The sequence below is a fragment of the Myiozetetes cayanensis genome, unplaced genomic scaffold (assembly GCF_022539395.1).
Source record: "Myiozetetes cayanensis isolate MyiCay16 unplaced genomic scaffold, myiCay2020 scf17, whole genome shotgun sequence".
Lineage (NCBI taxonomy): Eukaryota > Metazoa > Chordata > Aves > Passeriformes > Tyrannidae > Myiozetetes > Myiozetetes cayanensis.
In genome coordinates this window covers 995,020-1,019,724 of record NW_026087378.1, presented here as the reverse complement: position 1 = coordinate 1,019,724, position 24,705 = coordinate 995,020, and the positions used below count along the sequence as shown (strand labels likewise).

The window sequence follows — 24,705 nt, the reverse complement described above, 5'->3', positions numbered from 1 at the left end:
GGGCTGGAGATCTCTGGATCCCAGGTTTTCTAACCTCTTTCCAGAACCTGCCAGGTGTGGGGAGCCTTGCCTGCCCATGGAGCATCTCCCAGGCTCCAGCAGCATGGTGGGAACAGGGGAGCCCTCAAACCCCTTCCTGCCCATCTCATGGCTGAGCTTTTCCTGCTGGTCACTGATCCCTGTGGCCTGAAGGTCCCTCTGTGTGGCCTTGGTTGGCACAGGAGTGATGCCAGCTCCTGCCACCGGGCTGGGCCCTGCCCTTTGGCTCTGGGGTGCTGCCAGGGACCTGCCAAGCTGCACACAGGGTGTTCCCAGGACACTGCCCTTCCCTGGCCCCAGGGATGGAAAAGCTGGGAGTGACCCTGAGATCAGCCCTTCTCAGCCCTCACCTGTGCACAGCCCTGAGCAGCCCAGGCCCCTGGGGAGCACAGGATGCCAGCAGGCCCCTTTTCCTGCCCCCCTGCCAAACACAGCCCCCCTTTCCAGGTCAGCACCCATGACAAAGCCTGGGACCTGCTCCATCCTGATGGGCGAGCCCTGCAAGTGATGGATGTCACACCCCTGGGCCTGTAGGTACCTGGTACCCCGTGGTTGGGCAGGTGCTGCTGTGGGGCTGGAACCCCAGTGTCGAGGGTGGGGCCAGGCAGGGAACACGGTGCTCAGGGAAGCACATATCCCCCAGGGCATGCAGGGGGTGGGTGGACATGGCCCCCCTTGCTCACTCCTGTCCCCCTCTGCTTCCAGGATGGTGGAGGAGGCCACAGAAATCGCCGTGCCCGACGCCCAGGCTGCCATCAGTGCCTATGCCAGGGGGCTGGAGTGCCATCCCGGCGCTGCTCCAGGGGTGTGCAGGGCAGCCCCTCGCAGATGGGCGCTCGGTGCAGGGGTGAGGGATTTGGCAGGGAAGGATCGGGCCGTGGGGTTCTGGGGTGGCTCTGGAAGCTCTGCTCCCACACTGGCCTCTCCCCAGGGCCGGCAGCCTCTTCACTCTCACCGTGGAGCGGGAGCTGGAGGGTGGCAGGTGCCAGCGCTCGGCCCTCAGGATCCTGGTGTCCCCAGGAGCCACCGGGCCCTGCCCCGGGCTGTACGTACCGGGGCTGAGCTCCCCCTCTGGCTCCCCCTGTGCCTGCTTCCATACCCAGAGGTGAAGCAGGGACACCCCAACACCCCAGAGGGAGCCTGTAGCTTGTAGCCAAAGGGGTGTCCCCTCCCCTTGGGGCTGTGGGCTTCCTCCCAGTGTGACCAACCCATCCTTGGGCTCCCGAGGGTCAGGGCTCAGCCTGCCTGGCACGTGGATGCCAGTGCCATCCCGGGGTGCCTCTCACCCCACGTGCAGGGAAGCTGACACGGGCTGCCAGCCCTGGATCGTGGAGCGGCTGCTGCAGGGGAACAGCCTGACATTCCTGCTGCTGTGTGTGTCACTGCCAGGTAGTCCCTGGGACAGGGACACACTTCGGGGTGCCCCCTCCCTGATGTTTCCCCCCATCCCCTCCCCGTGCCTGGCACTCAGTCCCAGGAACACCCACAGTCACTGGAAGCTGGACACGCTCCACTCATTCCCATCATACCAGAACCCCCCGTGCTGGTGGCCCCCCACCACCCCTACCCAGGGCTTGCTGCTCTCCCAGACACCTCCAGGGAGGAGATCCTGGGAGCCCTGGGGCTGGCTGAGAGGGTGAAGGGGCTGGCCAAGACCATCTCTGCCACGCTCTGGGACCCTGCGGAGGAGATCACGGCGCGCCGGAGGGAGATCCGAGAGCTGCGGATGGAGCTCCTGGCTGGGACTGCTCTCCCAGAGCAGAGGACAGCTGTGGCCCAGCTGCGGAGAGCCCTGAGGGAGCTGCAGGTGTGGGAACGCCCCTGGATCCACATGGGACCAGGATGGCACCGATTCCCCTGCTTGGGTGAGGTCTGGGCTCCATCCTGGTGCCAAGGCCCTTGTCGGGCACTGAGGGCTGGGGCTGGGGCTGCCCAGGGGGTGGGATGGAGGGTTGGGATGTGTCCCAGGAGCTGTGCCAGGCCTGGAGGTCTGCAGCACCCCAGCAAGGACCCCCAGCCCCTTTTTCCAGGTGCTGAAGAGGCAAAGGTGGGAGAAGAAGCAGGCAGCAGCTGAGATGCTCCAGTCAAGTGAGAAGCACCAGCGCAGTGCTAAGGTGGGCAGAGGTCAGGCCAGGCCTCCTCACCCAGGGACAGCCCAGGTGCAGGAGAAGCCCTGAATTGTGGTTGTGTCCCTGTAACATCTTGTCCTGCTCCCACAGGACCAGGTCTCCACAGGGAATGCAGCACCAGGCCAGCCTGGGACCCAGACCAGTGCCAACCTGGAACCAGCAGCTCTGGAATGCGGGGCCAGGCACGCATCCCACACCTGGGTGGTGGATATGTGGGCACGGAGCATGGCTCTACAGGGTGGGAAAGGCCTCCCTCCTCCTTTTGAATGGTTTTCTTCAGCCTCCACATTGCACTCATCCTCCTCCCCTGCTCCCCATGCAGGACAGGGTGACAGCAGGAGCAGCCAGGAAGGGGACAGCAGAGCTCCAGCCAGTGCAGGGCAGAAGCTGCTGGAGGAGCTGTCCCAAAGTGAAATGCCACAGCCTGGGGGTGACACGGTGAGTGGGAGCTCACAGGGTCCCTGTGCGGGGCCCGCAGGGCTCTGCACTGAATCCCGGTGCCATCCCAGCCCGCTCCACTCTGTGCCAGGCAGGGATCCGATGGCAGCCATGCCCACCGCTGGAGGTCCAGCACGCCCTGGCCAGGGCACAGCGGCAGCGGCTGCGGGCTCGGCACTGCCGGCAGCTCCAGCAGGAGCTCGGGGCCGGGTCAGCCCCGGAGCACAGCGGGGAGGTGGGCACAGCCGCACCCCACCACCCTGCCCTCGGGTCTCCTGCCCCGGCAGTGCTCTCCCGAGGGCAGCCCCAGGCAGCAGGGACACCCCGGAGCTGCCCTGCCCTTGTCGCTGTCCCCCGCAGAGGGACACAGCGCGCTGGCAGCAGGAGGTGGCTGTGCTGGGGCTGAGCCTGGAGGCAGCGCTGCGGGAGCGGGAGGCGGCCGAGTGGGACCTGGAGGCCCTGCTGCGGCATCACCAGCGGGAGCTGCAGGGCTGCAGGCAGCACCTGCTGCAGGTGGGCAGGGCGGGCTGGGCACTCAGCTCCCGGCGGTGCCAGGGCCGTGCCGGACAGCGCGGGCATCCCGCAGGTGCTGCGGGACCAGCGGCGCCTGGCGGGCGAGCAGCGGGAGGCGCTGGAGCGCCGGCACCGGGCGCTGCTGCAGGAGCTGCTCCGGGATGTCCTGGAGCTCGCCGAGCACAACCGGCACCTGCGGGAGGCCAGGCAGGGGTGCCTGGCGGATGCCACCACACAGACCCCCTGAGCCACGTCCCGGGGAGCAGGGACAGCTGGCCTGGCAGCACGAGGGTCACCAACCCCAGCCCCAGCGGTTACCCCAGGCACAGCCTCCCCTCATGCCCCTCCCCTCCAGCTGCTGCTCCCTCTGGAAACCTGCCCCAGGGAGGGAAAACTGCTCTGTGCCGGGCACTCGACTGGAAACCCCCAGCTGGGACCATGTGGAATAAAGCAGGTGCCCCTCACCCATGAGTGTCACCCCCCAAATCTCTCCCAAGGGACACAGACCCCTTCCCACAGGGAGGGCAGACACAGGACAGACACAAGGAACAGACACAGGGATGCTGTTGAAGTGTAGCTTTAATACCCCAGGTGGGCTCTGCCTGCCAGGAACTCGGTACAAATCCAGGAGGTGTCTCCCCTTTGGGAGAAGGTGAAACAGTTCCCACGTCCCCCTTCCCTGTCTGTTCCAGACACTCTGTCCAAGGAGGGAAGTGGGACCTGAGGACAGCAGGGCTCCAGCAGGAGCTGGGGTGGAAAACCGTGGGAGAGGGCCCAAGAAGCAGCACCAGGAACAGGGAGAGGGGAAGCAGCATCCATGGGAGCCAAAATGGCACCAGTGCCACTCTGGGCTGGCAGGGGGTACAGCAGGGCCAACCCCTGCCAGACCATTCCCAGGCCACTGTGGTGTGGAGAAGCAGTTTGAGGACATGGGACACAGAATCCCAGAATCACTGAGGTTGAAAAGACCTCCAAGATCATTGAGTCCAACCTGTGATCCATCAGCACCTTGTCAACCAGACCAGAGCGCTGAGTGCCACATCCAGTCATTTCTTGGACATCCCCAGGGATGGCGACTCCATCACCTCCCTGGGCAGCCCCTTCCGATGTTTAATCACCCCTTCTGGGAAGGAATTCTTCCTGATGTCCAACCTAAACCTCCCCTGGCGCAGCTTGAGACTAAGAGACACCCACACAGGGCTCAGGACCACGAGGCTGGGCACACCTGATCCCATGGGAACCCTGTGGCACTGAGCTTGGCCAGGCTGGAGCAGGTCCCAGCTTCCCCCTGGACGCAGGGACAGGGCACTCCTTGTCGGGGGGTCCTTGGAGCTGTGCAGGCACCCACCAGCACCAACCCCATCCCTGAGGAAGGGCTGGGATTGCCTGGACACACGGGAGGGAGGCAGTGGCTACGTGACCCCGTAGTAGAGGTGCACGGCGAGGCCGATGCACGCCACGGCCACGAAGAAGAGCAGGGTGAGCTGCAGGTCGAACAGGGCGACGGAGAGCAGGGCGTTGACCAGGATGGAGCAGGAGATGATGAAGAGCCTGGTGATGTTGCTGCTGTGCTTCATCACCACCGACATGATGAGGCCGTTGAGGGCCTGGCCGAGCACCACCAGCAGCAGCCACGGGGAGAAGCCCCGCAGGAAGCCGCCCTCGGCGCCGCCCCACAGGGAGCCCGCCAGGTTGAGCAGCACCCCGAAGAAGTAGAGGAAGACGTTCTGGAGGCCGAGGGGCAGCGGCTGCGCCTTCAGGATGGCTTCAGTGTAGACAGCAGACAGGCCCGATATGAGGCAGTACACGCAGAGCAGCACCAGCCCCACGGGCGTGACGTGGAGGCGCATCCCGCCGGGAACGCCGCGCCCCCGCAGCCCCCCGCAGCTGTAGCACAGCCCGGCCCCCAGCAGCAGCAGCAGGGCCAGCCAGCGGCGCGGCCCCAGGCGCCGGCGCAGCAGCAGGCTGTGCAGCAGCGCCGTGCTCAGGATCTTCAGGTTGCTGAGCACCTGGAAGGTGCTGGGGTCCATGAAGAGCTGCATGTGCACCACCAGGTTGTTGTTGGCGGCGTAGAGCAGGGCCGACAGGGCGAAGGGCGCCGCGTGGTGCCAGGACACGGCGGGTGCCGGCGGCTCCCTGAGCAGGGACAGCAGGGACAGCGCCAGCTTGGTGAGCTCCACCAGCACCACCACCGACGTGGAGCTGAAGGGGATGGCCCCGTCCACCTTGCACAGGGTCAGGAGGGGGGCGTGGGAGCCGTAGATGGCCACGGACAGCAGCAGCATCAGCACCCACAGCCCCCTCCGCTGCGGCCCCTCGGCAGTGCTCCCAAGCATTCCCATTTCCAGCTGTCAGTGCAGACAGGCCAGACAAGACTCTCACCCTGCAACACCGAAGAAGAGACCAAATAACCAAGGATTTAATGAGCCTGACTGGAGCAGGGTGTTCCCTGCTACATTCGTGGTGCAGGAGGAGACCTGGGCGCTGTCTCTCCTTAGCAGAACTACAAAGCCTCCCTGGGGAGCCACACAGGGCACGTCCCCAGGGCACAGTGTGGGTGGTAGGGCACAGCAGGTGGTAGGGCACAGCAGCCCTCAGTCCACACAGGGGAGGTGAGGGTGAGGGGAAAAGGCAGCCCCCCGGTGCCCCCACTGTGGGTTAGCAGAGTGCTCAGCACCGCCGTGATGCCCCGTGCACACCCACCACAGCCCCCGAGTGCCGCAGTGCTGCGATGCGAAGCCCTTTTCCAGGGAAAAGAAGGGTGCGGGTGACGTGCCTCCGGGAGCCCCGGGGTCGCTGTGTGTCCGCCGCCCGAGGAGCACCGTTCCCGCAGTCCCTGCTGCCTCCGGGCTCCTCCGCGCTAGTCCCGACCTTTTTTCAGCGCGTTCATATAGTCCCGAACCGTCTTCTCGACGTTGGGCACGGCGTAGTTCTGGGCGGCGTAAATCCCGGTGCAGGTGCCGGCCACGAAGCCCAGGACGGCGGAGAAGCGGAGCTTGGCCACCACGTACCCCGCCAGGAAGCCTTTGAGGAAGGGCGACGCCAGCAGGGACCCGTCCTGCGCGGGAGAAAGGCACAGTGAGGGGGGACGGGGGGATGGACGCACAGGGTGGGTTGCTTCTCCCCAGGGTTTGTTTTTCGCCCCCTCGGAGGGAGCGCCGCGAACCCGCGCGTTACCTGCCCCACGCCGGCCTGCACCTCGTCCTCCACCCGGCGCTGCAGGCTCTCCAGCTGCCCCTTGAGGAAGGCGAGGTCCTTGAGCTTGGGCAGCGAGTCCTGCGGGAGACACGGAGGTGATTCCCGGCCCGTGCCGGGGGAGGCCCCGCGGCCCCTCAGCCCCGGCCCGCGCCGCTCACCTTATCGTCCGCCATCTTGGCGCCGCCGCCGCCCGCCGCCCATTGGCTGTCGGGGGGGGGACACGTGACCCCGCCCCTTCTCCGTCCCGGTCACTGATTGGCTAACGGTTGGGCACGTGACGCTTCCCTTTCCCGCCTCGCCGGCGGTACCCGCCGCTGATTGGGCGCGCGGGGTCACGTGGTGCTCCTTCCCCCTCCCTCCCGCCCGCCGCCATGTTGAGGCACCTCCCCCTGAGGAGACTCGGCCGGGCCCGCCCCGACTCGAGGCTGGGCCGCACGGGTGGTTCCGGGGCTGCTTCTGGGAGGGATTGTGGAGCTCGCAGCCGCCCCTCAGTGCGGTCGGGGCACCCCGGCGGGTGTCTGAGGGTGGAGGGACGTCTCCCACCTTCCCAGGGCTCCCCCTCCGTGGGGGACACGGAAGGGGCGCTCAAGGGCGTGTAAATTCCCTTTTACCTCAGAGGGGATTGAGGGAGAGTTGGTGTTTATTAGAGTGTGTTTACTGGAGAGGTTCGAGGCCGGGCTGGATAAGGCTTGGAGCAGTCTGGTCTGCTGGAAGGTGTCCCTGCCCATGGTGGGGGGGTTGGAACTGGAGGGACTTTGAGGTCCTTTCCAGCCTGGGGTTTATCACGGAGACCTTCCTGCTGATCTCGAGCTGCAGAAAGTGGTGTAAATTGCTTAGGCAGAAGTAATGGTTAATGGCATGTTATGTAGGGGTTGAGAGCTCTGTAACGAGTCGAACAGGCCCTTGTAATAGTGACGCTGCAACGTAGAATGGCTTTAAATTATTTATTAGATAGTCCAGGAGGGGCTGGGCACAGGTTAATTAAACCCTGGGATTTGGGGTTTATGTGTGTGTTACACTTGTGGGTGCTGCAGCAGCACCGAGGCACTCTGAAGGTTCTGGGCTGTCAGGCTTAATTTGGATACATTCCCGGGGTGTGTGATCCTGCTCCCACTGAGCACTGGGAAGGGGAAGCAGAGGGACTGGGGAGGCAGTGACAGGTGCAGCCCAAAGCAGGAACATTAATATTAATGAAATTAATATTAATTAGTAGCCAGTTTAGGCCCAAGCACTGCTGAAGGCCGAGTGCTGAGCTGCTGCTTTGTTGCTTTGCAGATTCCAAACTTTATCCAGAGGCAGGTGTGGACTTAATTGAACCTTCCATTTCCTCAGCCACTTTTCAAGCAGGATTTTTACTACATGAAAGGTAAAAATAAAATAAATTGGTACAGGTGCAAAGACCTTTTTTTGGAGCACAACCACAACATTTGAGGAGCGCCACTTACTGCAAGGCTGACTTGGAAAATTTGGATATCAGTAAAAAACAACAGCTGAGGGCAGCAGAGCCCTGGGAACTGTCCCTGCTCTCCCCTCCAGAGGTGAGCCCATCTCCAGCCTCACCAGCACTTCCTGCAGGACAACATGGCAGAGAGCAGGTTTATATTGGATATTGGAAGGGAATCCTTCCCTGTGAGGGTGGGCAGGCCCTGGCACAGGTTGGGCAGAGAAGCTGTGGCTGCCCCTGGATCCCTGGGAGTGTCCAAGGCCAGGCTGGACAGGGCTGGGAGCAGCCTGGGAGGTGCAGCCCTGCTGAGCCTGGCTCAGCTCATCCTGGCTGTGACTGTCCCTCCCTGCTCTACTGGGACCTGCCTGGTGCTGCTGGGGGGGTGGCCCCGGGACCTGCTGAGGGGTGGTGGCATTGCTGCTCCCCGGGGCTCAGGGATGGACCTGCCTCCAACTGGGAGTCCTGAGTCAGATCAGAGCTAAAAGTGAGCTATTTGTGCTGCTGGGGAGCTCAGGGAAACTGGTTATGCTGTGTTTGACGGCTTGGGCAGCGAGCTGCCATTTCTGAGGTTTGCTTCTCCTGCCTCTGATCCTGCAGCTCCCTCTGCCAGCAGAGCCTTTCACCTTGGCCCTGGCTGTGCCCTTGAGCCGTGGCAGGAGCTGAGCCTTTGCTGGCAGCTCTGCTGCTGCTGGAACAAGGCTGTGCTGTCACATTTCCTCTGGGCTGGTGCCTGTCTTTCAGCCTGTCCCCTGCTAATGTGGCCTGAGCTAATCAGCACCTCCAGCCCAGCAGGACAGGGAGCTTCCCAATGGGAAGGGAGCAGGGCAGCAGGGAGGACGTGGAGGGAGCATCCCCGGTGGGCTGGGAGGTGTGAGCCCCTGGGGACTGTGGTGGCTTTGCTGCCCACGTGGCCATTCCCATGTTGCTGAGCTCAGCCCTGATCCCAGGCATTCCCCTTGGATCTCGGCAGGTGCTCCCAATGTTTGCTCCATGCCCTTGGGAACACTGCTCAGGTGATCAGGATCCACACCCCAGTGTTCTCCCTGCTCCCAGGGTGTCTCCTGCCACGAGCTGGAGGTCCCTCACCTGCTGTCCTGTCTCCCTGTCCCCCAGCAAAGATCCCTGACCCCCCTGCGAACCCGCTGGCTCCTCACAGTGGCCTCTGCTGTCCCAACCCTCCCTTCACAGCCCTCTCATCTGCCGGTTTTGGCTGCTGCACAGATGCAGTGCAACAGAGATTAGGCTGCAGATTAAGGTTTTACTGCATCCTGAAATGGGTTCCAATTCCCACTCCCAGTGTGCAGCCAAATCTCCTCTGAAAGCTCGCTGGGCTGGAGCTGGGGAGAGGCATCTCCCACCGTGTCCTGCCACGTGGATGAAGGATGGAGGAGCCATGACATTCTGCATGTATAGCCCTGACAGATGCACTGCTCAGGCACCTGGAATTCTGTGTCCGGTTCTGGGCCTCTCACTTCAAGAAAGGCACTGAGGAGCTGGAGAGCATCCAGGGAAAGGAATGGAGCTGGGGAAAGGTCTGGAGCACCAGGAGCAGCTGAGGGAGCTGGAGAAAAGGAGGCTCAGAGGGGACCTTCCCACCCTCTGCAACTCCCTGAGGGGAAAGTGGAGCCGGGTGGGGGTCGAGCTCTGCTCCCAGGAAACAAGGGACAGGACAAGGGGAAATGGCCTCAAGTTGCGCTGGGGGAGGTTCAGGTTGGACATTGGGAAGAACTTTGTCCCCAAAAGGATGGTCATGTGTTGGAACAGGGGAGGTGGTGGTGTCACTGTCCCTGGAATGTTCAAAAACTCATGTGGATGTGGCACTTGGGGACAGGGGTTAGTGGTGGGCTTGGCAGTGCTGGGGGAATGGTTGGACTCCATGATCTTGGAGGTCTTTTCCAACCTTAATGATCCCATGATTCTGTGGTTCTAAAAGGAGCTGGGCTGTAGTCTCAGCACCCACCAGCCCTTCCCATCTGCATCTCCCCATCCTGGGTGAACCTGCCCTGCCACACTTTCCCCTTGGCCTGTAGTGACAGAGAAACCCAGAGCTCTGCCATGATCCCAACAGCCGTACCTGGCTCTGCCCTCCTTCCCTGGCAGGGCAGTGGCTTAGCTGGAGGCTCGCAGTGTCCACAGAGAGGCAGCAGCATCCCCCAGGATGCTTTTGTGTGTCTGGCTCCAGGCAAAGCTGAGAGTGGAGCCAGGAGGGAGCCAGGCCCGGCACTGTCACCATCCCCAGCCAGGTCACCTCCTTGGGGCCCCTGGACTCCCCAGTCCCCCGGGCTCTCCGTGCCTGGCCCATCCTACAGGATGGTCCCAGCTGTGTCACATTCCTGGAAGTCCAGGCTGAGGGCAGGCACCTGGGACCTGCCGAGGGACCGCATGCTTTGCCAAAGCCCTGGGAAGGACCAAAGGGTAGGGATGTGGCAACATCAGAGGGTAACAAACCTCTGCCCTCCCAGGGCAGAACTGGCCACCGAGCCCCTCCTCCTGCTCTTGGCAGAAGGGGAAGCTGAGGATGGAGCAGTGGGTGCTCCCTGCTCCGTGTCCTTGCCAGGCTGCACCACGGCACAGCTCTGCTGCTCTCTGTGGCAACATGGCCTGATTTCCTCTTCTCCCAGCTCCACGTCCCGGGTGGGTGGGATGTGAGGGTGTTTGTACGGGGCTGTGCAGTGGGTCCATCAGGGTACCCTGCAAGTCCTGCACACACTCCTTGTGCCGGCAGGAGCCACGTGATGTGTCTGTGCTGGGATTTCCAAAGCCACATTCAACACCACAGAGTTATGAAATACCCTGAGCTGGAAGGGACCCACAAGGATCATCCAGTCCGACTCCTGGCCCTGCACAGGACACCCCAACAATCCCATCCTGTCCTTGAGAGTGTTGTCCAAATGCTCCCTGAGCTCTGGCAGCCTTGGGGCTGTGCCCACTGCCCTGGGGAGCCTGTTCAGTGCCCAACCACCCTCTGGGGGAAGAGCCTTTCCCTATCCAAGGGCACACCATGCCCGAGATTTAGGGCGCTGCAATCCATCCCAGAGAAAAACGCTTTATATGACCCAAATCAAAGTAGATATAAAAAAAATAATACACCAACAGATGAATATGTGAGCTGTACACAGCCAAAAAAACAGGAAGCATGTCACAGGCCTGTGGCCTGAGTCAGCTGCTCCAGTAACCGCGGCACGCAGGAGGTGTGGGTGGGAGCTGGGGGGGTCTTTGCCGTGGGCAGCACGTGCAGGAAGGGGAAGGGTGCTGGGGAAGGGGGAGCAGAGTCCCAGGGCAGCACTGAGGGGCAGGGCAGGGGCTCAGAAGCCGTCACTCCTCAGCGGCAGGGGCAGGTCTGACGCGCTGATCTGCAGGTTGAGCTCTGCCGAGTCCAGGGCCGTGGATGGGCTGGGCGGGGGGGTCCCCTCGTGCACAGCGAACTCCTCGAGGTGCTGCTGCCTCAAGTGCCACAGGATCTCTCCGGACAGGAAGTGGGTCTCTGCTTCTCCTGGCTCTGGAACAGAAGACAGACAAATCCCACCTTCACTGGTCGGCCCCAGGCAGGGGTTTGGGCAGGGAGCAGAGTCTGGGAGATGCCCCAAAATACGCAGAATATCCTGTGCAATCAAAATACAGCTTTTACTTCCCTCTTTCAGCACGGCAGAAGGAAGAGATTAAAGCACAAAGCGCAGAGAGGAGAGGAAAATTACAGGCACTATGTGCTGGATTCCCAGTAATGCTTGTTGTGATGGGAACTGCCTCAGTGGATTGGAAATATTTCTCCCCATCAGGGAGAGCGCTGAGTTTCCTCTGAAAAACAAGCAACATTCCTTTCAGCAAGATGCTGATTTCATCTGGCAGGGGTGAGGAGATGGGAGATGAAAGGAAGATGGGAAGGAGGGAGAGCCTCGCTCCCTGCCATCCCCTGTCAGGAGGAGTGGCACTGAGCCAGCTACACAGTCGTCCCACTGCTGGGGTGAGCTCGACAGCCCCAGCCACTTCTTCCAGGAACATCAGCAGGGAAGGGAGCTGCTCCTACCCCTGGATGTCTGCTGGTTTTAATCCTTGAGGAAGTGTTCTTATTGTCCCAGGGGTAGACAGCTTGTCCCAGTGCTTTTGAGGACTTCAACAGGGCTGACTAGCACTGCCAGTACCTTCCACGCTCCTCAGACCCACAGCTAAAAGTCCTTAGAATCATAGAATCATGGAATATCCTGAGTTGGAAGGGACCCACATGGACCATCAGTCCAACCCTTGGCCCTGCCCAGGACACCCCAACAATCCCACCCTGTCCCTCAGAGCGCTGTCCAAATCCTTCTTGAGCTCGGGCAGCCTTGGGGCTGTGCCCACTGCCCTGGGGAGCCTGTTCAGTGCCAACCACCCTCTGGGGGAAGAATCTTTTCCTGAAATCCAACCTGACCCTGCCCTGGCACAGCTCCAGCCATTCCCTGAGGTCCTGTCACTGCTCACAGAGAGCAGAGATTGGAGCTGCCCCTCATGAGGAGCTGCAGACCCCAGTGAGGTCTGACCTCAGTCTCCTCCAGCTAAACAATCCAAGTGCCCCCAGCCAGTCCTTGTATGGCCCCTCCAGACCCTTCCCCATCCTCATGTCCCTCCTTTGGACACTCTCCACCAGCTGTAGATCTTTCTCATACTGTGGAGCTCCAAACTGCCCCCAGCACTCGAGGTGAGGCTGCCCCAGGGCGGAGCAGAGCAGGACAATCCCCTCCCTCACCCAGCTGGCGGTGTTCAGTGACGCTCCCACTCCCTGTGAGGCAGCCCCTCCCTCCCACGGCAGCAGGGACCCCCATGGCCCCCTGAGTGGGGAGATCAGCTGAGCCCTGCTCACACCTTGCCTGCTTTCCCCTGTTTGCCCTGATCTGAGGTCACCCAAGGGCTGGCAGAGCAAGTGCTGTCACACCCCAACCCCTGTCCCCACTCACCCTCGTAGGCAATGAGCCGGTAGGTCCCTGCACAGTCCTTGGAGCCCTGCAGGATCTCCTCCAAGGTCCTGTAGAAAAGCTTGGCCTGCTCCAGGCGCTCCTCCCGGCTGAAGGCAGCACACTCATCCTGGGACATGGCGTAGAGGGACTGCAGGGGGGTGGCATATTCCACTGCACAGTGCCAGAGCTGCAGGGACGGCAGGGAGGAGGAGACATGGGGACAGGAGGACCTGGGAAAGGGCTGCTGGTAGAGCTTGCTCGGGGCAGAGCCCTCAGGCCCCCTGGCCAGCTCCTTGGCCTGCCCTGCTCTGGTGCTGCGTGCTGGAACACTGGGACAGGGACACTGGGGCCAGACCCCCCTGCCCTGTGCAGAGCAACTGGCCTGGCAGGCCCAGCTGGGCTCAGGGAGCTGCCTCTGCCCAGGGGGTGCAGCCACTGGCTTTTGTCCTGCAGCCTGGAGGGTGATTTTCCCCAGGGAATTTGGTCCCCTACAGAGACATCCCTTCCCTGTGATCACACCTCCTTGGTGGCTTTTCTGCCAGACAAGGGGCAGTGGAGAGGCAGCTCCGATCTCTGTTCTCTGTGAGCAGTGACAGGACCCGAGGGACCAGCTGGAGCTGTGCCAGGAGAGGTTTAGGTTGGATCTCAGGGAAAGGTTCTTCCCTCAGAGGGTGGTTGGCACTGAACAGGCTCCCCAGGGCAGTGGGCACAGCACCAAGGCTGCCAGAGATCCAGGAGTGTTTGGACAACGCTCTGAGGGACAGGGTGGGATTGTTGGAGTGTCCTGGGCAGGGCCAGGAGTTGGACTGGATGATCCTTGTGGGTCCCTTCCAGCTCAGGATATTCCATGATTCTAAGTCTGAGCATCCTAACAGAGAGCAGGAGGGTAGAGAAGAGGATAAACACTGGCAAGGTGGATGCACAGCTGGAAGGAGGCTGATCAAACAGACAAGGAGAGATTTGTTAAGACCACAAACATTCCAAGGAGGAGCAGCTACCAGTAAGTCTTCCACTGGGTAAACTGGGAAGTTTAATAAACTTAGAAGGAAGAGGATTGGGATCTCTGGGAAAAGGTGGAGTAGCAGGAAGCTCCTGGCCTTGGCAGCGTGCCCTGGAGAAGGTGCCAGGGGTGGGTGTTGTGTTGTGATGAGGGACTGGGCAGGAAGCTGAGGGGCAGATTTTATTGGGAATATGCACTGGGCCAGGACAGGTCCAGGTTTGGAGCTGCTGGAGCTCCCAGGGGGCCGGGTGACTCAGCAGGGCCTGGCAGATGGAACACTGGGAAAATCCCGCTGCTGGCTGAATTTTCCCCAGAGCAGGGCCAGGAGGAGGCTCTGTGGTCCCTCAGACAGGGCTCTAAAAGCAGGAGCTCAGCGCTCAGCCCCCCTCAAAGGGCAGATCAGGGGCACCCACGTGAGGAGCTCTGCCCACACCTCCATCCACAGCCACGGCGCAGCACCAGGGTGTTCCCTCCTCCAAGGGTGCAGGGGCACAGCCCACCTGCCTGGAGATGGATGCAAGGTGAAATGGAGGGACTTAGGGCTCACCAGCCTGGAAAAGAGGTGACTGGGGGGCAGGGAGAGAGCCAAACAGTGCCTCACACAGACATTTCCAAGCACCTCTTCACAACACGAGGAAACACTCATTCATCCCATGGGAACTGATGCTCTGTAGCCCACATCTGCTTTTTTCTGCTCAGTTTTCTGGACTTAAATCAACTCCAGGAGGGGTTAAGCGAGCCCAGCACCCCTGTAAGGACTGAGCCTGGGTGGGAGGAGCCAGCCAGGAGGAAGGAATGCAGGAACAAGACCTCTCCTTCCCATGGAAGCCTGCTGAAGGGTGGGAGTATCTAATAGGAGAGGGGACACTGTCCTGCAGTTACAGCCACTTCTGGGCTGGGATCTGAGGCCAGGAAGACCTTTGGGATGATGCTCCCAGCGCTGCTTTCACTGTACCTGGTTTTCTCCATCCCTGATTGCATAGAGGCTGTGTTTGTAGACCCGCTTTTTGGTGCCAGCTCGGGCCATGGTGGTTTCACTGAGGTCTGTCAGGTACTGGATGTTGCTGTCAGCTTTCTCCAGGTCATCATAGACATCACAGCTCAGAGGGATCAAGATGTGGAGCTTCCAGGTCTTCCTGCACACCAGCAGGTTGGGGTTGGCACTGCAGAATTCCTCCATGGACTTTTTCACCCCTGGTGGAAGAGAACATCAGGCAGAGGGGCCTGGTGTGAGTACAGATGCCTTCTGACTTGCTCCCCATCTCCCTGCTAGCACTGTAAAAGTGGGAGGATTGGTATTAGGAGCTATTTCTATCTGTAGGCACGAGAATGCAGGGAAACAGCTACGTACGTGGCAGGACTATTTTTAGGTACCCAACATAATAGGACCAGGCCAGCCCGTGGGCGACGTTCTGCTTGGAGCTTTCGGACATCTCAGACACCTCCACTGCTGAGGGCTTCTGTGGAGGGAAGGACAGACAGACCAGGGGATGAAAGAGCCATGACAGTCAGTTCTCCACAGGGATTGGAGAACTCCAAAGAGATCTGGAGAGTGAGCAACCCCACTGACCCCTTCCACCACCACACTGGGCAGTGGGGCAGAGCCCCTGACAGCCCCTGCTGGGAGGGAGGGGGGCTGAGGTGAGCTGGGCTCTCTCCTGGCTGCACCCTCCATTGGGATTGTGTGTCCCAGGGCAACTTGTGCATCTGCCCAGTGCTCCCAGCATGGGAGAGAAGACATCCCAGTGATACCAGGATTCCCAGCGGCCCCTGCCAGCTCTGTGTGTTCATTTAGGTGGAGATGGGTGCCCAAAGCAGCCTGTGTGACCCCCCTCCCCTTCCAGCACTGCAGGGGCACAGCAGAGCCCTCCCAGAGCTGCAGGGGCATGTGGAGCTTGGCTCTGCCCCCACAGCACGCTGGTAATTAACCCTCTGGAGAACACACAGGCTGTGCTTTCCACACAAGCACCAGCTCGACTGGCAGATGTAAAATACCCCCATTTTTTGTCAGGGGGGCTCTGCCAGCCCCCCGATGTGGCTGTGCTCATTAGGAGGCAGCATGGCACCCATGCCAATGCATGTGGTGGCATGGAGACAGGGAGCTCAGCTCTCAGGGCTGAGCTGAGGGTGTTCCTCCCACTGCCAGGCTGCCTGTGGGTGGGCTGGGCGTGCAGGGGATGTGCCCCCACAGCTGCTCAGCACTGAAGGGCTCCCAGGAAACCAGCCAGGCTGGAGGTGTTGGAGCCTTACCTGGAGCCCCAGGGCGAGCATGAGGAGCTGGCACAGGCTGGCCAGGCCGAGGTGGAGGCCGAGGGGCCGCCCATCCCCGAGGAGAGCCACGTAGGCTGAGCCGCAGAGGAGCAGCATGGCCCCGTGCCAGCGCGGGGGGAGGCAGGTGCTCAGGGCCCTCCAGAAACTGCCGTGGTGCCTGGGTGGGACAGAGAGACAGGAGTCGGGCTGGTGGCCACCCACCCGCCATCTGCAGCCCACGGGGCACTGAGTGATCCCACCTCCCAGCCAGGGCCACCAACCTTACAGGGTAAGACAGAGCCAGGGAGCCCTGGGGGACCCTGCCCGGTGCACCCCAGGAGAGGGCTTGGGTCCCTTGCAGCACCCCTGGGAATCAGAGGGAGCAGATGGAGTGTCACCCTGGACAGCAAAGGGACACAGCAGCCTCCTGCCCTGCAGTGCTGGGTGATGGGGAAAGACTGGGAGCGAGATTTGTTCCCCAGGAAAAGGGCACACCAGGGAGGGGAGAGATCCACACACATACGGGGGAGTGGGCAGGTGGGAGAGGGGGAGAGGAGGAGAGGGAGGAAGAGACCACAGAGGCAGGAGGGCGATGGAGGGCACAGCACAGCGTTGCCACAGAGAGCAAACCCACGACACCCGGAGGGTGCAGCGCCCTTGTCTGCAGGGCGGTCCCAGGAGTTTGGCAGGCGGACCCTCCACCTCCCCCCGCCCCGAAATGTCTCACCTGGACTGGAGGTGGAAGACCTCCTCGGCCAGGTAGCAGGCGCCCTTGAGCAGGACTCCGACCTGCAGCGTGGCGAAGTGGAAGGTGAGGCTGCGGGCGGTGGGCACGAGGGGCTCCCCGGCCAGGAGCAGCCCGGCCGCGCACAGCGCCAGCAGCAGGTACACGGCGCGCCGCGCCCGCCCGCCCCGCGCCCGCGGGATCGCCGGGGCACACGGGTGGCTCGGCCGCCACGGCTCGCGGGACATCTGCGGCACACGCGGGGGTCGGCACCGGCTCGTCCCCAGCGCCCACGGCAGCCCTGCGGGGAGAGGGAGAGAGCGGGTCGGGCGCGGAGCATCCCGCACTCACGGGGCGCCCCGGAGCGCACAGCCCTTGGCGCGCTGCCGGGGAGGTTCCCCCGTGCTTCCCGCCCTCGGGGATGTCCTCCGGGGGACTAAACGGGCTGGGCAGAGCCAAGCCTGGCTGGCCACCCCGCTCCCAAACCGGTGCCAGCCCTCCCTGCTGCGCTGGCACTCACCGGAGCGGTTCCCAGCTCCCAGCGCCGCCGGGCTGCCTTTCCCGGGCTGCGGTTCAAGGGACTCTGCGCTCCCGCCCGGGCAGCTGTGGCTCCCCTCGGAGGTGCCGCAGACACAGACCCGGAGGCTTCTGAAGCCACGGCTGGAGCTGCGCGGCTCCCACGCCCAGAAAAGTGAAAATGAAAGGAGCTGCCGCAGCAGTGGGCACTTTGCAGAGCATCAGAGCTCTCCCACGCAGGGCACCCGCGAGGTCTCACCCCACTGGGAATCCAGGCACTGGGGAGCTCCGGGTGGATGTGGTAGGTTTCGATATCCGTGAGTTTATACCTCCTGGAAAGCCCCAAAGTATCTGCCAGGACGGTCTGAGCCGAGCTGGAATGAGGAAGGAAACCAGAATTTCTTAAGATTAATTTATTAAGAGCAGCAGATCTCACAGATTGCATTGATTCATCGCAGCAGGTTGCCAGGGGCAAAAGAGAATGAAATTCCTTCAAAGAGAGTGTGACTCACAGAGCCCTGGATCCCCCCACCCCACACACCTCCAGGAGATGCTGGCTTGGGAAGCAGTGCCCATGGGTGCTGGCATCACCACAGGGGCTTCCTGCAGCCAGGGATGCCCTCAAGCCTCCCCATTCCTTGCTCTGAGCAGGGGAGTTTGCAGTGGTGAGGCATTCCCCTCCTGGAGGAAGATGGATTAGCGAACACATCCACAAGCCCATAGGAGCGGGTGGGATGCACTCAAGGACACTGAGGGAGGTGGATGATGCCCTGACAAGGCTCCTCTCTGATCTCTTTGGGAGGCTGTGGCAATCAGGATGTTCCTGGTGAGTGGGAGAGGCCAAACCTCACACCCAGCTCCAGCAGGTGAGCTGCAGCCTGCCCAACATCACCCCTGTCCCTGGGAAGGTGAGGGAGCAAATCCTCCCAGCAGTCAGTGCCAAGCACCTGAAGGATGAGAAGGGAACAGTCAGCAGGGATTTACACAGGACACATCACACCAGACTGACAGGACTGCCTGGAATGGCAGGAAAACCGCCTGTGAGGATGAGGGAGCACTTTCACTTCAGCAAAACCCTCAGCATGGCCACCTGCAGCCTCCATGGAGCCAAACTGGGTGGATAAAGGCTGGGCAAGGGGGTCTGTCCAGAATGTGCTCTGGGTGCCGTTGCTTTCTGCCCAGGAATGCCCCTGGGTGCCAGGGCACCCTCGCAGTCCCCACAGACCCACATTGCCAGGGGCTCCACAGGCTGCTGCAGGCCCACAGCACTGGGATCTTGATTCAGATGTACCCACAGGTCACATTTAATTAGAATATTAGAGTCATTTAGGTTGGAGAAGACCCTTCAGATCATCAAGTCCAACCATTAACCCAGCACTGCCAAGTCACCACTAAGCAATGTCCCCAAGTGCCACATCCACACAGCTTTTAAATCCCTCCAGGAATGGTGACTCCACCACTGCCCTGGGCAGCCTGTGCCAGTGCCTGGCCACCCTTTCCATGAAGAAATTTTCCCTAATATCCAATCTAACCACCCCCTGACACAACTGGAGGTCGTTTCCCCTTGCCCTGTCCCTTGCTCCCTGGGAGCAGAGCTCATCCACCCCCCAGCTCCACCCTCCTGTCAGGGAATAGCACAGTGAGGTTCCCCCTCAGCCTCCTTTTCTCCAGGCTCAGCTCCCCCAGCTCCCTCAGCTGCTCCTGGTGCTCCAGACCCTTCCCCAGCTCCACTGCCCTTCCCTGGACATAATTCAAGCGTTTTCAAACCCAGAGAGCGGGAGGAAGGAGCAGGAGCCTGGAGGGGCTGGCAGTGAGCTGCTTGTTTTGGTGGCACCGTAGAAACCCCAGCAAACCATCTGGCCGGTGTTCCCAGCCCAGGAGGGCCTGTGGGCACAGCCAACATGTTGTTTGCTTTGCCAACACAAAGGTTGGCTAAAACACCAAGAGAATGACTTCCTCCTCCGGTGCTGGGAGAAAGGTTGTCCCATTCCAGCTGGTCTTGCATGGCCTGCTCTGTCATTCCCCCTTGTCCTGTCCCTCCATCCCTTGTTCATGGTCTCTCTCCAGCTCTCCTGGAGCTCCTTTAGGCCCTGCAAGGGGCTCTCAGGTCTCCCTGGAGCCTTCTCTCCTCCGGGTGAACTCCCCCAGCTCTCCCAGCCTGGCTCCAGAGCAGAGGGGCTCCAGCCCTTGGAGCATCTCTGGGGCCTCCTCTGGACACCTTCAACATCTGGGCTTGCCTAGGGATGGAGAGCCCGGTGCTGCCCAGTGCCCCTGCACAGACAACAAGAAGTGGCAGCACCAAAACTGCCCATGTTGTCCTCCCTGGCCTTCTGCTCTGGCCAACAATTTGCTTTTCCAGATTGTGCCTTGATCGAAGTTCCCTCTGTCCCTGTTTGCTGTTGTTCCCTCGAGCAGAGGGAATAAGAAGTCAGGAGTGACATTGAGAGATTTTAGATGCATAAAAAAACCCAGCAAGGTCCTTCCCAGACCAGTACCAAGGCACCTCCAACCAGGCCGGTGCCAACACCTGCCTGAGGTTTAGCTGGGCACAAGAGTCAACCCTTTGTAAAGCAGCCTACAAACACTGCTGACACCACTGAGATCAGGGGGATGCTGTGAATTTGATGAAATTCTGAGCCCTGCGCTCTGGAGACCCATGGGCTGCTCTGCATGAGGTGCCTTAGGTGTGAGGGGGATTAATCCCTTCGTACCCCAGGAGCTGGGGCCGCCAATGTGGGGGCTGAAGGTGGTCAGAGCAGGTGCTGGATGCACATGGAGTGTTCCCAGCCAAAAGCCAGGCCAGGAACACCACGTTTTCCCTGGCATCCCCTGGGTGAAGGCAGGCAGCAGATAACAGAGCTGGCCCTTCAGGATGGGAACAGCAGCAGCACTTCCTTCCTTTAATCCCCTTGTTTTCCCTTGCCCTGCAAGAGCAGGTAGAGCTGCTGGCTCCACCCCAAGGGCAGGGTGCCCAGTGACAGCTTTTCACTGGGGATACCTGCAGGGATGGGGTTCTGATGCCAGGCTGGTGTCAAAGGTGGCTTTGGTCCCTTTTTTCCTGTCCCCTGGCTAAAAAGTGCTGCAGTCGGTGTTTTCAGTGCTGCAGTTGCACCAACAGTGTCCCCCAGAGGTGCTGTGTGATGGGGCTGCTTTATTGCCACAAAATAGCAGAAATAGAGTGCTCTGCAGTATGGTGTGTGAGCCAGGCCAGTCTCTGGTGCAGTGAGGAGCCACCATGTGCTCGGTAAAATCTGGTGGCAGCAGGACCTGCTTCCCCCAGCTCCTGAGCACACGTCGTCTCTCACTCGCTCAGCCAAGCAGTTGCATGGAATCAGGAATATCCTGAGTTGGAAGGGACCCACAAGGATCATCAGTGTTGGGTGCAGAAACCAGTTTTGCTCATTTTGGAACTGTCACAGGCTGGTGTTGGTTGGGGTGTCCCTGTTCTTGTGCTGGGAGGGACATGAACCAGCCCTTTCCTCCTCCCCGAATCACTGATGGCTTCAGAGCTCAGACATCTTTTTCTTGGGCTGGAGCATCTCAGGTGCTTCATTTTCTTTGAAAATAAGCTTTCAAAATGCCTTGAATAGCTCCTCCAGGTCCCCTCCAGGTCCCATGACTGTCCCCTGCACTGATGAGACCTCACCTGAAGTCCCGGGGTCAGTTCTGGGCCCCTCACAAGAAGGACATTGAGGGGCTGGAGCGTGTCCAGGAAAGGGAACAGAGCTGGAGAAGGGTCTGGAGCACCATGAGCAGCTGAGGGAGCTGGGGGGGCTCAGTCTGGAGAAAATGAGGCTCAGGGGGACCTTCTCTCTCTCAACAGCTCCTTGACAGGAGGGTGTCCTGGGACCACGGGGACAAAGAATTCAGGGCTTGCCTAAAACTGTCAGCACTGATTTCTGCCTCAAAAGCTCCTGCTGTTTCTCTTTGAGGAGGTTTAACCATTCCATGACTGCCCTGTCATTGTTTATTTAAAAAATAGAAATAAAAAAAGCCCCACCCCCCAATCCTGGCTTTATTTAAAGAATAAAAGTTTTCACAGTTTCTCAGACCAACTTAGTTTTAAACACATTTAACTGAGAACAAGAGCAAGTCACTTCACAAGTTACTTCTGTTAGGCTTAGAAATTGTGGCAATCCTGGATTGGATTCATCCCAGGAAGGGCAAAGGACTCCAGAAATGGGAAATCACTTTGGAGCAGGGGCTCCCAAGTGCCACATCCACATGTCTTTACCTCCCTCCAGTTTGGGGACTCTACCACTGCCATGGGCAGCCTGTGCCAGTGTCGAAAGAAACCCAATCATTTCATGGCAAGACTCATCTATCTGAGTCACCCAGAATTTCAAAACTAATATGGGAATGATTCCACCTATTTTCTTCCTGGTCGTGATGCCTCGGGTTCCAATGACACAAATTCCACGGGATTGGGACAAGGCTGAAAAAAGCATTTCCAAAGCACTGACCCCTGGGTTGAAACCCCACAGGAGGAGCTCCTTGATAAGTGTTCCTGTGGATTCTGATCCATCTGGTCTCTTGATGGAAGGGACAATGGTTGCCCTGGCATCTGGATACAGCCAAGCCTGGGAATGGCAGCAGGAGAGGCACAAGCTGTGGTTGATGTGGTGGGAATCTCCTCGTGACACACAGGGCAACTTGTGTAGTGGAAGTTCAGAAGTTCCTTTCAGGAATGGTTTGAGCTGAGGTGCCAAAGAATTCCCTTTGGGACCAAAAGGCTTTTTTTTAGCTGGCAGCCTGGCTAACTTATCCCAGGATCTTTAAGACTCTGCTCCAGAACTTCCATGGTTCAGCCTGGAAAACAGAAGGTTCTGGGAAGACCTTGGAGCCCTTCCAGTGCCTCAAGGAGCTCCAGGATAGCTGGAGAGGGACTTTGGACAAGGGATGGAGGGACAGGACAAGGGGGAATGGCTTCCCACTGCCAGTGAACAGGGTTAGATGGGATATTGGGAAGGAATTCTTCCCTGTGAGGGTGGTGAGGTCCTCCACAGGTTGCCCAGAGAAGCTGTGGCTGCCCCTGGATCCCTGGAAGTGTCCAAGGCCAGGTTGGATGGGGCTTGGAGCAGCCTGTGATAGTGGAAGGTGTCCCTGCCCAGGGCAGGGGGTGGAATGGGATGAGCTTTATTGTCCCTTCCAACCCAGACCACTCCATGATTCCATGAGTGGGGTGGTGCTGCTGGGCAGAGCACCTTTGGGACGGGAGCTGCTCCTGGACCATTTTGCAGGGAGGTTTTTTCTTTGGACGTTGCTCAACATTATCTGTGTGCCCAACACTGGGGATTTTTTTCTTTCCCAGTTGTGTTTCCCTCCTTTAGACTGACCTTTCTCCACCTTCTAAGAAAGGTCTCAGTGGTCACCAAAGCCTAAAAGACCAGATTTAGCCAGCTCAGCTGGGAAGTTTGTGTTCCTTTAAATTCTTGTGCCTTTCCTCACCACTTAGAGGTTTTTTTCCCCTAATACATCCCTGCAACCTGACCCTGTGGAGCAGAGCTGATCAGAGGGAGATGAAGGAAACAGGAGTCATCTGAGGACAAGGCAGGACTCAGAGAACTCCCCCAGTGATGCTCTGCTGTTTGGGAGCGGGAGGTGCTGGCACAGGATGGTGTTGGCAGGCACAGGGAGCAGATCCCTCAGTGCTTCCCTCTGGAGCAGGAGCCAAGAGCACAGCGGTGTCCCTGGGATGGGGCTGCAGGACCTGCTCCCTCCCTGGGAGACAGAAGGCAGGAATCTGCAGGTGGAATATCTCCTCAAATGCCATGGGGGGTGGGTGAGGCGCAGCAGGAACAGAGTGGGGAGACAACATCTGCCTGATGAGGAGCAAGGAGTGTGGGCAGCAGGAGGGTTCTGCCCCTCAGCCCCTCAGGTGAGAACCCCCTGCAGAGCTGCCCCAGCCCTGGGGAACAGCACAGGGATGTGGAGCTGCTGGAGAGAGTCCAGAGGAGGCCACGGAGCTGCTCCAGGGCTGGAGCCCCTCTGCTCTGGAGCCAGGCTGGGAGAGCTGGGGGGGTTCACCTGGAGAAGGATCCAGGGAGACCTGAGAGCCCCTTGCAGGGCCTAAAGGAGCTCCAGGAGAGCTGTAGAGGGACTGGGGACAAGGGATGGAGGGACAGGACACAGGGAATGGCTTCCCACTGCCAGAGGACAGGGTTAGATGGGATATTGGGAAGGAATTGTTGGCTGTGAGGATGGGCAGGCCCTGGCACAGGTTGCCCAGAGAAGCTGTGGCTGCCCCATCCCTGGAAGTGTCCAAGGCCAGGTTGGAGCACCCTGGGCTGGTGGAAGGTGTCCCTGCCCATGGCAGGGGGTGGAATGGGATGAGCTTTAAGGTCCCTTCCAGCCCAAACCATCCTGGCATTCTAAGATTCTATGAAATCTCATTCCTGGGTGTCACAGGTCTGACCTTGTGAGAAAAACATTATGAAAATGACTTTTCTGCTCCCATTTCTCATCTCTGGGAGAAATTCACATCCAGCTGGCAACAAACAGCAGCTCATCATTATCCTTGGTACCAGAAGCACAACAAAACTATTTGCCTGTCTCTTTTTGGGGATGAAATCCAACACTTTTCCTGAGAATAGAGGGAAAAAGGTTACTTTAATCTTGGCTGATGTGAAGTCCTTAGAGCTGTGACTTGAAGGTACTTGGAAAATTTCCCCAGGAACAGGAGAAGGTTGTTTCCAAAGATATTCCTGAGGAAGGAGAAGACTCCCTTGTGCTGGGACATCAGATCAGTGAGCTGGGCAGGGTTGCTGCCTGGCGTTCAGCAATCAAGGGGTGTCCAACAACTCAAAAGGCAACAGGAAAAGAGGGAAAAGAGCCACAAAATTAACCAAAGCAGTTGAGAAAAACCCCCACCAACAAATAAAACCCACCCACAAAGCCATTTTTGTGAATCCCTGGTTTATTTTTGCCATACCAAATGCAGAGGAGGGAAGAGAAATTAATTCCAAACACGCCCTTGTGCAAAAGCCACCAGAAAGGTTGGATTGCTGTAGGAGGCTGGTCCCGGGGGGAGCAGCACCAGGGACCCTCCAGTCCCAGCCCCTGCCACTAGTCCAGGTTGCTTCAACAGGCACTGCCCCCTGAACCTGAGAGAGGGGAAAAGAGTGGGGCAAGTCACTCAATTTGCCCCAGCCTTGTAACTGGGCCCCAGAACCCCTCAGTGTGCTGGGCTGATCCCACAGGGTGGGCAGCAGGGGAGGGGGGGATTCTTCTGGGAAGGGGCTCCAGGAGAGCTGGAGAGGGACTGTGGACAAGGGATGGAGGGGCAGGACAGAGGGAATGGCTTCACAGTGAAAGGGAGCAGATTTAGGTTACACATTAGGGAGGCATCGTTCCCTGTGAGGGTGGGCAGGCCCTGGCACAGGGTGCCCAGGGAAGCTGTGGCTGCCCCATCCCTGGGAGTGTCGAAGGCCAGGCTGGAGCACCCTGGGCTAGAGGAAGGTGTCCCTGCCCGTGGCAGGGGGTTGGGACGAGATGGAACTTCAAGATCCCTTTCCAACCCAGGCCCT

The 24,705-nt window shown here is 59.9% G+C and overlaps 3 protein-coding genes across 3 annotated transcripts; all 3 read right to left on the bottom strand.

The window, feature by feature from the left end:
* Positions 1-3,680: 3,680 nt before the first annotated feature.
* LOC126638294 (probable UDP-sugar transporter protein SLC35A4) lies at positions 3,681-5,486 on the bottom strand. The gene has a single exon (XM_050312055.1). It carries the CDS (start codon positions 5,459-5,461, stop codon positions 4,532-4,534), a length of 930 nt encoding a protein of 309 aa, XP_050168012.1. The 5' UTR covers positions 5,462-5,486; the 3' UTR covers positions 3,681-4,531.
* Positions 5,487-5,516: 30 nt separating this feature from the next.
* On the bottom strand, positions 5,517-6,514 carry SLC35A4 (solute carrier family 35 member A4). Its single transcript, XM_050312060.1, has 3 exons — positions 6,476-6,514; positions 6,297-6,395; positions 5,517-6,177 (listed from the first exon to the last, which is right to left on the bottom strand). The coding sequence occupies exons 1-3, from the start codon at positions 6,488-6,490 to the stop codon at positions 5,980-5,982; spliced, it is 312 nt and encodes a 103-aa protein (XP_050168017.1). The 5' UTR covers positions 6,491-6,514; the 3' UTR covers positions 5,517-5,979.
* A 4,277-nt stretch (positions 6,515-10,791) lies between these two features.
* STING1 (stimulator of interferon response cGAMP interactor 1) lies at positions 10,792-24,145 on the bottom strand. The gene is made up of 8 exons (XM_050312053.1): positions 24,111-24,145; positions 17,439-17,553; positions 16,667-16,964; positions 15,940-16,117; positions 15,041-15,149; positions 14,645-14,883; positions 12,690-12,876; positions 10,792-11,260 (listed from the first exon to the last, which is right to left on the bottom strand). The coding sequence occupies exons 3-8, from the start codon at positions 16,909-16,911 to the stop codon at positions 11,067-11,069; spliced, it is 1,152 nt and encodes a 383-aa protein (XP_050168010.1). The 5' UTR covers positions 16,912-16,964; positions 17,439-17,553; positions 24,111-24,145; the 3' UTR covers positions 10,792-11,066.
* Between the last annotated feature and the right edge of the window lie 560 nt (positions 24,146-24,705).

Coding starts and splice junctions, on each gene's coding strand:
- LOC126638294 (XM_050312055.1), bottom strand. CDS start 5,461: ATGGGAATGCTTGGGAGCACTGCCGAGGGGCCGCAGCGGAGGGGGCTG.
- SLC35A4 (XM_050312060.1), bottom strand. Junction 6,178..6,296: donor TGCAGGCCGGCGTGGGGCAG/GTAACGCGCGGG, acceptor TCTCCCGCGCAG/GACGGGTCCCTGCTGGCGTC.
- STING1 (XM_050312053.1), bottom strand. CDS start 16,911: ATGTCCCGCGAGCCGTGGCGGCCGAGCCACCCGTGTGCCCCGGCGATC. Junction 12,877..14,644: donor TCAGGGATGGAGAAAACCAG/GTACAGTGAAAG, acceptor CCGTCCCTGCAG/CTCTGGCACTGTGCAGTGGA. Junction 11,261..12,689: donor CCGGCTCATTGCCTACGAGG/GTGAGTGGGGAC, acceptor CTTCTGTTCCAG/AGCCAGGAGAAGCAGAGACC.